The 12,562-nt window shown below is 39.1% G+C and overlaps 1 protein-coding gene across 1 annotated transcript; it reads right to left on the bottom strand.

The window, feature by feature from the left end:
• Positions 1-4,950: 4,950 nt before the first annotated feature.
• On the bottom strand, positions 4,951-9,273 carry LOC125824884 (uncharacterized; the record flags this gene model as incomplete). Its single annotated transcript, XM_049504228.1, has 4 exons — positions 4,951-5,219; positions 8,086-8,227; positions 8,467-8,599; positions 8,876-9,273. Coding segments are annotated over 4 exons (942 nt in total), but the record flags the coding sequence as incomplete, so codon positions are not given.
• Positions 9,274-12,562: the final 3,289 nt, after the last annotated feature.

The raw sequence follows: 12,562 nt of genomic DNA, 5'->3' as shown, positions 1-12,562 counted from the left end.
CCACCATACCTCAATTGATGAAATCTCAATGAAATTTGGTGGAAGGGAACCCTCAATTGAAACCCTAGCTCTCCACCTTCTTCTTCCTTGAACTTGAGAGAACTTTAGAGAGAGAAAGAACTTTGGGGTTTTGATTTTGGAAGAATGAATTCAAAAACACCTCTTAAATGTTTTAATACCTTTAAAATACTTAAAATAACTTAAAATAATAATAACCCAAAGTACCCAAACTACCATTCACTTAGTTGGACCTTTTTAAACAAGTCCAACTTGAGTTTTATTTTTGCAGATTTCGTCGGGAAACAAGTTCGCGACGCGGAGGTGTTTCCACAAGTTTTTTTGGAAATTAAATTCGAGACAGTTGAGTCCACGGTATCTCCGCGACGCGGAGCCACTCCCTCCAAGAACAACTTCAAGCTGCCTTGGCAGCTTACTTGGCCAAAGGTTGGGGTCCTCCTCGGGGATCCTTAGGGTGGTCCCGGGGAGTTGTACCCGAATGTTTTTAACCTAAAAACATTTATTAAGACACTAGGGTCACCTCCACTGATTTTAGTCTCCAAACAACCCATAAAAACATGAACAACATACTAGAACACACCAACACGTAAAAGACTAGTTTCCGAACGTCTTGGTCGTCCCTTGACGTTTGACTTCCAAACTCTTTATAACTGACTAAAAAGGCTATTCTTCATTATTTTAACAAGTTATTAAATCTTAGGACCCATGTGAGGCTCTACTTTATCCTACTTCATTTTGAGGGGTGTTACAATATCCCCACTTGGGAACATTCGTCCTCAAATGACACTTTAAAATATTAAGGGTAATGACTCAAGACTAGCAACCCACAACAATCATACAATATCAATATGAAAGCACTCATCAAGGAGGAAACATCAACTCCACATAACAAGCCATTACAACACAACTTCATTCAAATTTATGGAAGTAGGAATCACACCTACAACTCAACATGCCTCAAACCCTTTTTTTTTTCCATTTCTCATTTATTTGGAGGAACTTCCTTCTCCATAGCACCTCATCCTCATAACAACATTAAAGAACACAATATGCAATTATCTTATTAAAACACAATCATGCTACTGTCACGACCCGGGATCACCCCCTAGTCGTAACCGGCGTACTCGACCTCGAAGAGGTCTTAAACAAGCCTCTTAGCATTCATTCATCGCATAGACACTAAAACCATAAGGAATTAAAAACTTTCTTTACCAAGAAAACATTTCATTAAAAAAAAAAAATAGCAAGCGAAAGACTTTCTAGACTTTATACATGATGTCTCAAAACCATCTAATACTTTAGAGTACAAAATTCGGGACCAATCCCATACACAACTTAAACAATACTAAAAAGACATAAAAGAACATATGGGGTATTGTCCTCGAATATATGAGGACTCACCAAGTCTTTATCTTCAACACTTAGAAACCTATCAAATAGCCATGCCATGTCACCATCTCCAAATCCCTACACTTTAGTCAAAAAGGGAAAGAAAGGGGTTAGCACAATTAAGTACTAAGTATGGAAGCCATGCAAAAACATGCTAAAAGGGACGTTTATTGGAGAAACATGCTTTTATGCAATTTGGTAAAACTTCATGAAAAAAATACAAGTATAAGAGTCACAATATCCAACCATAACCAACATACAAGTCATTAACCACTTTAGCACATACTCCACACATAACCCATTCTTTCACCTTAAACCATCCACCTCAAGTAACCCTTGGACAACACTTTGTGCAATGTATGGATAGCGTCCCATACCACCATCCACACTAAAGCATCATCCTAAGGCCACCAAATGTGAACTTACCACTTATCATGCTTCATATCACAAGCCATCATGCACAACTAGTACCAATGTACAACACATGAACATAATTGACAAGTAAGCCTTTTCATCATTTCTTGACCTCTATCTCAAGTTACCCAAAGCCACACTTAAGTGAAACATGAAGTGACCGCCCATACAATCTCTTCATATACACCTAAGTGTTCCTAAGGGTTACCATAGATAAGGAAATTTACCATTACAATATAACATACTAAGTCAATGTTCACATATAAAACCATAGCCAACCGTATACATACTCAACATATATTCATATACAACCCATGCTTAGCTTTAAAGGAACACATGCCATTTCATTACCATAGGACCTCTACCTAATATAACCTTAAGACACACTTGAGTAAGACAAGAAGTGACCGCCAATACAACCTCTTCAAGCACACTTAAATGTTCCTCAAGATTACCTTAGATAAAGACATTTCCTTTACAACATAACATCAATAGACCAACATTCTTTAAGAAACCATTTTTGGAGACATTCAAGCACATAAGGGGACTTTCACATAATAGTCGTTAGACTTAGGGAACTCACTTTAGTATCTTCAAAGCCTACTCGTGCCATGTGTAGATAACATCCCATACTACTACCTACACGTTGTAGAACCTATCCAATAACTAGAGTGCGCATCCCACATGATGGGAATAGGCATAACCGACATAGACCATACTAGCTAGGTATGGAATCCGGAGTCTATCCTACTCCGTGGAGGTTGTTTTACTTGCCAAAGGTAGAACTAGTAAGCAACCCATGTAGGCACATGGTTTAGGGGATGTCCAAGGAAGTTCATTGTGCCTAATCTCATACTCAACTAGGACACCTTCCTAACCACATCCACTCGGTGCTAGTCTTGTTTCCCATAGAGTATTCAATCACATATGTACTTAGAGAAGGTTCCTTTTCTAGTTCAACCAACTCATAGTACCTCTTCCCAAGAAAGGCCCCATTTCTTAGTCATGGCGAATCAAGGTTCATAAGGATAGCTCATTAAATCCCCCTGAAAGGGTGCCTTAGGCCTACCGATTTTTCATTAAGGGTGCCTTAAGCCTGCCGGTCCAAGGTTCATCATTTCACACATGAGAAGGGCTACCACCATTAGGTCTACCGATTTCATGGTTTTACATTTACTTAGGAAAGCTAGACTTATGAAAGGGCACCATTTCTTAGTTTTGCCGATTCAAGTCTTGGCCTAGAATTTCTCTTTTAGCATTTATAGAAAGGGCACCATTTCTTAGTTTTGCCCATTTCACACATTCATGCATTCAAGACTTTAAGTAACAAGGAGGGACACTTTAGTCTACCAACCAGGTCACAACATTTTCATTTAAGGATACTTCATAATCCAACATCATTTCATATATACATCATGATAAATCATACTTTAACTCACAATGCTATCCACTTTACATAGGATCATCACAAGATCACATAAAACTCATTCACATCATACCTTCACATATAACTTCATATAAAACTCATTCACATCATACCTTCACATATAGGTTCACATAAAACTTTACATATAGCTTCATATAGGACTTTACATATAGCCTCATTCATATATAATAATATAACAATACAATAACACTCATATAATGCCCTTCATGGCCTTAATTCACAATAATACAATATTCCAACATTATGCAACAACTTCCCCAATGCCTTCATGGCTACAATTAACAATAATACCACACAAGAACAAGATATAACACTTCCACCAAATGTGGATTCAACCTACCAACAACAATTAATTCAATAAAGAGAGTTCAAGCTTTCTTACCATAATTCAAAGCCATAGCCAAAATCACCAAAAATCCAAGCAATCACCAATACTTCACTCATAAGGCTTACCACCCTTAATTCACCCATTATCAACAATTAATCATGAATAAAAATTAAACAACACAAGAGATATCAATACAATTCACTTTACACATAATTCCATCAACTTTGAATTTATAGAAATAGACCACTTCATAAACACATTTTGGGGTTTTGTAGAATACAAGGATTCATGGAGTTTTTCATCTTAAAACATCAAATAAACATCAATAATATCATAACTTATCATTTGAAATCGTTTCATGCAAGAACCCATGAGTTTGAGTAGAAATTAGGCTTTTTCACAAACTTTGGAAAAGTTGAAAACCATTTGAAATTGGCTCTAGGGCGATAGCTTGCCCTAGATAAAGAACTCCCATACCTTTACTAAGATTCCCCAAGAAATTTGATGAAGAAAAGGTCTTGCATCCACAACCCTAGCTCCCACTTCTTCTTCTTCTCTTCTTTCTCTCTTCTTCTCTTCTTCACTCAAGAACCCTAACTCTTACTCTTTTAAAATGGAACAAAAATGATCCACAATCAGCCTAACACAACAATATAACCTCAAAAGAAATGATTTGTGAAAAGACCAAAATGCCCTTAAATTTCCGGACGGACTACCTGCCAACTGCCCAACTTTCAAAGGGTATAAGTCGCTCATACGAACTCGGAATCGAGCAAACTCGGTGGCGTTGGAAAGATCGTTCCAAGGGCTTTCCAAACATAACTGGAACTACTCCTGGATCATTCTGAGCTAGGAGTTATGACTACTCAAAGTTGGCTAAAAACTCACTGATTTCCACACTTGGCCGAATTTCCAAATTCTGAATTTTTTTCCAAAAATGACTACTTCCAATTTCAAGCTTCTTCATATTCATTTTAAATTGTCGGATGTTACAGCTACATCAAGAATACACTTAAACTTGCTCAACAAATCAACTCTAACAACTTTTAGCAACTCACCAATTTATGCATATAAGGAGAACAACGATCATGAAACTGATTTTCTCATTTAATCAAGAACTCAATTTAAAGCATGCATCATTATAAGGAGAAATATAGAAACTCATTTTTTTCACACAAGACTCCAAAAACCATGCATCATGCTTCTACAATTCTATGACTAGAACTCGATTAGGAATAGAAGAAGGAGACAAGAATATCCAAACTCACCTCAACTCATCATTCAACATACCATCCCCCACTTAGGAGAAACCCATCTAAACCAACACAAAAGGATTCCAACACAAAACTAGAAATTATGACTTACCGGCACCTTCATCCGGATTTGCTTCCTTGTTAGATAGGAGAGCATAGAAACGATTCCTTGCTTGACCATCAACACTAGGACTACTATAAGGAGCTTGCCTAGCATTCCTTCCTTTAGCCACAATATTAGGACAATCTCGCACCTTGTGATCATTTTTCTCACAACCATAGCAACCACTAGTGCCGGATAGACACTTCCCAAAATGCTTCTTTCCACAAGTGGAACAAGTAGGCATAGCAATTTGAGAACCACCACCTCCTTCATGGTTAACCTTAGGAGCACTTTATAAATATTAATTTGGAGCCCTCTTCTTAAACCTAGGTTGTCCTTGATCCTGTAACAACCCGAGAGCACCCTGTAGTCGTTACCGGCTTATTCGACCCCGAAGAGGTCTTATACAAGACCTTAGCATTCATCATAGCATGTATCATAGAATAAAATCACGAAAAATTTAAAACTTTTACTTTGGAAGTTATACTTCACTTCATATATGAAAAATAGAATATAAATTCGTCACAATGTACCATCTAGACATAGAATTAGCAAAAATGGGACTTAGCCCTTACATCAATAAGAAGTCTTGAAATAGGGAAGTACAACAATGTCTTTCAACATAAGCAAAGAACTAAACATAGAAGCTAGATCATAGGGTCTTGTCTTCGGACTTGAGGACTCACCAACTTGGGGAAGCAACTCCAAGTGTCTTGAGAAGTAAGCTTGAATCTTCAATGGCCCGAACCTAAATGTTTGGGGAAAAAGGAGAAAAATATGGGTTAGTACAACACACGTACTAAGTATGGCTACTATGCATAAAAACCATTGAAACATGCATAAAAGGACATTTAGCCAAAACATGCTTTTTACCAAGTAAATCCAATATGCACACAAGTAAGCATCATAGTATAACCAACTTAATATCACCCCAACATGTAGACAACCCAAGCAATACTAGTGCAATGCAAAGAATAGAATCCCATAACCTTATTCAAAGCCCAGTATCACATTAAGCAACCTACTTCAAGCATACATTCATAAGATCATACATAACATAGCATCAACATACATAAGTCATAATCATCATAATCATAAGAGAACACTACTACAACCATCTCTTAGGATCCCACAAGTGTAATGTGCAAGAGAAGTCTCATACCCTTCCTTACACTATATAAAAACCCTTAAGAAAGCCCTAGTAAGAGTTCACACCTTTTATACCTTCATTTACTTTTACATAGGGAAATATTGCAATAACCGACATAGACCATGAGAGCTGCATGGAATCCGGTGTTCTACTCCCACACCGAAAAGAGAAGGTGAACACTTACCTAAGGTGTAACCATTCATACATAGCTATCTAGGTGGATCCACTAAGCTAAAGTCCTATGTGGGCACATAGTTACGGGTCAAGGAGATTGCTTCTAGAAACCCTAACTTAGTAAACGTGGGGATTTCCATCTCATGAGACAACACATATCGTGGGTAATCCGGACTTGCTAAACCTGAGGAAAGACTACGACCGCTAGCTCAAGGTCATGAGTTGGATAATTCTTCTCATGCACCTTGAGTTGTCTCGAGGCATAAGCTATAACCTTACCATGCTGCATCAGGACACAACCCAAACCCACTCGGGAAGCGTCACAATATACTACAAACCCTTCGATGCCCTCTGGTATGGTCAAAACCAGAGCAGAGGTGAGCTTATCTTTCAACAATTGGAAGCCCTTTTCACAAGGTTCCGACCATTCGAACTTGGACTTCTTTTGAGTTAAAGCCGTTAATGGAGATGCAATAGATGAAAATCCCTCAACAAACCTCCGGTAGTAATCGGCCAAACCCAAAAAGCTTCGGATGTCGGAAGGACTCAAAGGTCTAGGCTAAATTTTGAACGCATTGGTTTTCTTTGGATCAACTTCTATACCCTCACTAGAAATAATGTGACCAAGGAAAGCAACCGATCTTAGCCAAAATTCGCACTTGCTAAACTTAGCATAGAGTTGGTGATCTTTGAGGACTTGTAACACTATCCTCAAATGATTCATGTGATCATCCTCACCTTTAGAAAATATCGAGATGTCATCAATAAAGACAATAAAAAATGAGTCTAGATAATTTCTAAACACGCGATTCATAAGGTCCATGAAAGCCGCCGGGGCATTTGTAAGACCAAAGGACATCACTAAGAACTCAAAATGACCATATCTTGTTCGGAAGGCTGTTTTCGGAACATCAACACTTCTCACCCTAAGTTGCTGATAACCCTACCTCAAATCAATTTTTGAAAAGTAACTCGCTCCTTGAAGTTGATCAAATAAGTCATCAATCCTAGGGAGTGGATACTTATTCTTAATGGTAACCTTATTTAATTGTCGGTAATCAATACACATACGAAGAGATCCATCCTTCTTCACAAATAACACCGGTGCACCCCAATGAGATATACTAGGTTGGATGAAACCCTTATCCAACAAATCTTTGAGTTGAGCCTTTTAATCCTTTAACTCCGCCGGGGCCATCCGATAAGGAGGGATTGAAATGGGTTGTGTATCTGGCGATAAAACTATGCCGAAATCTATTTCCCATTCGGGAGGAATCCCGGGTAAGTCATCAGGAAAGACTTCCAGAAAATCCTTCACTACGGGGACCGACTCCAAACTAGGAATCTCGGACTCAAGATCCTTGACCCTCACAATATGATATAGACAACTCTTAGAAATCAACTTACAAGCTTTTAGACATGAAATGATCCTTCCCCTAGGAACATAATTTCTTCCCCTCCATTCTAAAATGGGTTCATTAGGAAATTGAAACTTCACAATTCGGGTCCTAGAATCCATGGGCGCAAAACAAGCATGAAGTCAATCCATCCCCATTATAACATCAAAATCTAACATATCAAGTTCCATTAAATCAATCAAAGTTACTCTATTGGGCAATGATATGGGACAACCCCTATAAACTCTTTTAGCAACCATGGAATCACCCACCGGGGTAGAAATCGAGAAGGGTTTATCTAAGACATCGGGAAGCATATCAAACTTTATAGCCATTAAAGGGGTTACAAAAGACAAATTGGCTACGGGATTTAACAATGCATAAACATTTATTGAAAATACTTGCAACATACCAGTCACAACATCCGGAGAGCTCTCTTGATCACCTCGGGATTGGAGAGCATAGAAGCGATTCTTCTTAGGAGCATCGGGATTTGGGCCACTTGCTTGTGCTTGAACATTTCCCTTCCTTGAGCCTTTAGCATAGGGCAGTCCCTACTCATGTGGCCGCTCTTACCACAACCATAGAAATTACCCGTGCCAACTAGGCACTTCCCTTCATAATTTCGACCACACATTGTATAAATAGGCTTCTCAACATAAGGACCACTACCTCTTGGTTCTTGAGGCTTGGGGGTAGACGCTTTACCTTTGTTGACCCTTTGAGTGTTAGGAGGACCTTGGTTGGAAAACCTCTTTTTGAACTTTGGCTTATCTTGGATTTCAAACCTAACCTTAGAAGAATTTCCATCGTCGGCCCTTGACCTCTTCAACTCTCTACCAACTTGCTTAAGTTTTTGCTCCTCAATTTTCTCGGCTTGAACCATAAAGCGAGAAATGTCCATGATTGGGATTAGCATAGCTGACCTACATTCATTCACCACAAGATTGGATACACCCATAACAAATTTGTTCATTGTAGCTCTAGAGTCCGACACCAAAGTAGGTGCATGCTTCGACAATTGAGTAAACTTGAGGCCATACTCCTTCACACTTATACCCCCTTGACGGAGGTTGATGAATTCTTGCATTTTCCTCTCCCTTAGTTCCAAGGGGAAAAACCTATCAAGAAAAGCCATCTTGAATGTAGCCCAACTTATCGGACCCCCTCTAATAGGTCTCCCCTCCTTCCATTGTTCATACCACACCTGTGCCACATCTTTGAGTTGATAGGCGGCTAACTCTGCCTTTTCTTGGGAAGACACACCCATTGCCTCTAGAACCTTAAACACTTCATTAATGAATCCTTGTTGATCTTCTTCCACTTTGGATCCAAAGAAAGTAGGGGGATTCATCCTTGTGAAATAGCTTATCCTAGAAGCAGTAGTGCTAGCATTGGGGTTCACTTGCACCCTAGCATCCCTAGCAACTTGAGTGGCCAACACTTGAGTCAAATTATGAATAGCCGACCTTATCTCAACATTAGACATAACCACTTCTTCAATAGGAACTTGAGGGTTTTGAGGAGTTTGAGGGGGAACCAACTCATTCACATTCTCCTCACCGGCCCTCCTTGCATTCTTCCGTCTTGTGTTCATAGCCTATAAGCACAAGAGAAGGATTAGAAGAAAAGGACTAAATAGAGTTAAAACTCTTAGGCACGACTATGGAATATAAAAAAGAGTGAATGTTCCTAAGCTTCTCGTAGCCTCTCATTCATAAGTGTGACACACTTCACACCCATGAAAAAGACTTTACTCGACATGGCATCTTGTGAAATGAATCCTACATTTTTCTCAACCTCGCTCTGATACCAAGTTTGTAATGACATGAGAGCACCCTTTAGTCGTTACCGGCGTATTCGACCTCGAAGAGGTCTTATACAGGCCCTTAGCATTCATCATAACATGTATCATAGAATAAAATCACGGAAAATTTAAAGCTTTTACTTTGGAAGTTATACTTCACTTCATATATGAAAAATAGAATCTAACTTCATCACAATGTACCATCTAGACATAGAATTATCAAAAATGGGACTTAGCCCTTACATCAATAAGAAGTCTTGAAATAGGGAAGTACAACAATGTCTTTCAACATAAGCAAAGAACTAAACATAGAAGCTAGATCATAGGGTCTTGTCCTCGGACTTGAGGACTCACCAACTTGGGGAAGCAACTCCAAGTGTCTTGAGAAGTAAGCTTGAATCTTCAACGGCCCGAACCTAAATGTTTGGGGAAAAAGGAGAAAAATATGGGTTAGTACAACACACGTACTAAGTATGGCTACTATGCATAAAAACCATTGAAACATGCATACAATGACATTTAGCCAAAACATGCTTTTTACCAAGTAAATCCAATATGCACACAAAATAAGCATCATAGTACAACCAACTTAATAACATCCCAACATGTAGACAACCCAAGCAATACTAGTGCAATGCAAAGAATAGAATCCCATAACCCTATTCAAAGCCCAGTATCACATTAAGCAACTTACTTCAAGCATACATTCATAAGATCATACATAACATAGCTTCAACATACATAAGTCATAATCATCATAATCATAAGAGAACACTACTACAACCATCACTTAGGATCCCACAAGTGCAATGTGCAAGAAAAGTCCCATACCCTTCCTTGCACTATATAGAAACCCTTAAGAAAGCCCTAGTAAGAGTTCACACCTTTCATACCTTTATTTAGTTTTACATAGGGAAATATTGCAATAACCGACATAGACCATTAAAGCTGCATGGAATCCGGTGTTCTACTCCCACACCGAAAAGAGAGGGTTAACACTTCCCTAAGGTGTAACCATTCATACATAGCTATCTAGGTGGATCCACTAAGCTAGAGTCCTATGTGGCCACATAGTTAAGGGTCAAGGAGATTGCTTCTAGAAACCCTAACTTACTAAACGTGGGGATTTCCATCTCATGAGACAACACATATCGTGGGTAATCAAGACTTACTAAACGTGAGACCCCCATCTCATTTACATGCCCTTTCGGTGCTAAGCATCTAATTCCCCTTTGTAATCATCTTTAGTCATCACATAAGTTCACATTAGCCTTTATTAGACTCTTATGTAGACATCTTACCATAATAGCTCATATGTGTTTATAAGTGAGTAACAATCCTTTCACTTTAGGAACACTTAACAACTGAGTTAACCTTTCACTGTACATTACGTTATAATCATGAGAACTGCCTTTCGATCATATAACAATCATACCATAACATACATACATACTTCATAGCTAATTCAAGTGTAGAGGGTTAAGGATGAGGAAACTAGGTCATCAACACCACAATAACACATTAGGTATAACATCATTACAATCTAAGTAATCCACCTTTCATACTTGATTTCAAAGAAGAACCAACCTTCATACCTTCTCGCCCTTCATGGGACATTCATACTTCAATTACCAGCCAATTCATAATCAATAAATAATACAAGGTAATTCATGAAGTAATAACATAATCAATATCAATATAAACAATTAACATATCCCCTTCATAGCCTTCAAGGCTTCATTCAAAGACTCCACCCTAATTTCATAGAAATTATACAAACCCTAGGGTGTAATCATCATATAAACATGAATTTCATAGCATCACATTCAATTCATAGCCTTCGATTAATATCCAACACAAGCTAGGGTTAGAATTAGGAAAGAAAGAGAAACATGGGTCTCATGGGGAATTCTCTAAGAACCCATAAATACAACATATATTCATCCATAATTGTTCATATAACATCAATCAAAGTTATTTTATAACATAAATTTCATTTTAGAAAGAAGACCCACGTTTTTGGATTGAAACCTAGAAATTTGGATATTTTGAAATTCATCTTGAAGGGGCCTCTTGGGGAAAGAAATCCCAAGAGTGATAAGCAACCATATCTTAGTTGATTCCTTGAGAATCAATGGAGAAACTCCAATCAATTTGGGAAAGAACCGTGAAACCCTAGCTCCAATGTCTTCTTCTTCTTCTTTAGTTTTAGAGAGAGAGAGAGAGTTTAGAGAGAAGTAGGAGAGTTTTGATTTCAATTGGTTGTTGTGAATAATGACCAATACTCATGAATTTAGACTTAAAACTCAATATATTTTTAACCTCTAATATACCCAAAACATCCCTACTTATATAGGACTTAAAAAGGAAAAGTCCCAAAACTCCTTATTTAAATGGTCCCCGTCAGGAACCACGGCCACCCTTCTTGGGTTGTGAAGGTGCACCAAGGGCCGTGGTTCTTCCCGTGGTGTTGGAGGAAGTAGCTCCCCTTTCGTGCACAAGCCAACACATGGCCAAGGCAAGACCACGGAGCCTTCCACGATCCGTGGTGAGTACCATAGTCCGTGGTGATGGCTTTGGTCATGACTTGGCCTTGTGGAGGCAAGGCCTTCATGCCTTGGTGCCAAGTGATGTTCATGAGTCACCCCTCTCCCTCGTCAAGTGCACCACGGCCCATAGTGGTGTCATGGTGTCTTGGGCATTAGCTACCCTAACAACCCCCCAATTCCCTAAAAGCCAAGGGAGCTCCACGCCCACCTTCACGAGTCGTGAAGTGGACCACGACTCATGGTCCCTCTCGTGAAGGGTGAGGCAGTGTCTAGGACACTTGGAGGTCCCTCTCCCTTGACCAAGAAAACTCCACAAAGCCTCCCACTTTCCCATGGTCATGACCACGAGCTGTGGTTGTGGCCGTTGAGTTTGAGGCAGTAGCTCCAAGTTTGGGGCAGCCTTGGTCTTAGGCGTTGGCTTGCCTCTTTTTGCTTGGCACTCCTCCCTTAGGCCTTAAATCATAGACCACCATAGCACTCCTAGATGGTCTACTAACTTAGGGGAATTTATTTTATACCTCATTGACACTACG

The sequence above is a fragment of the Solanum verrucosum genome, unplaced genomic scaffold (assembly GCF_900185275.1).
Source record: "Solanum verrucosum unplaced genomic scaffold, falcon-dt-bn FXZP01000111.1, whole genome shotgun sequence".
In the NCBI taxonomy this organism is placed as follows: Eukaryota; Viridiplantae; Streptophyta; class Magnoliopsida; order Solanales; family Solanaceae; genus Solanum; species Solanum verrucosum.
Note: the sequence above shows the minus strand (reverse complement) of the source record. Positions and strands in the feature narration are given on the sequence as shown.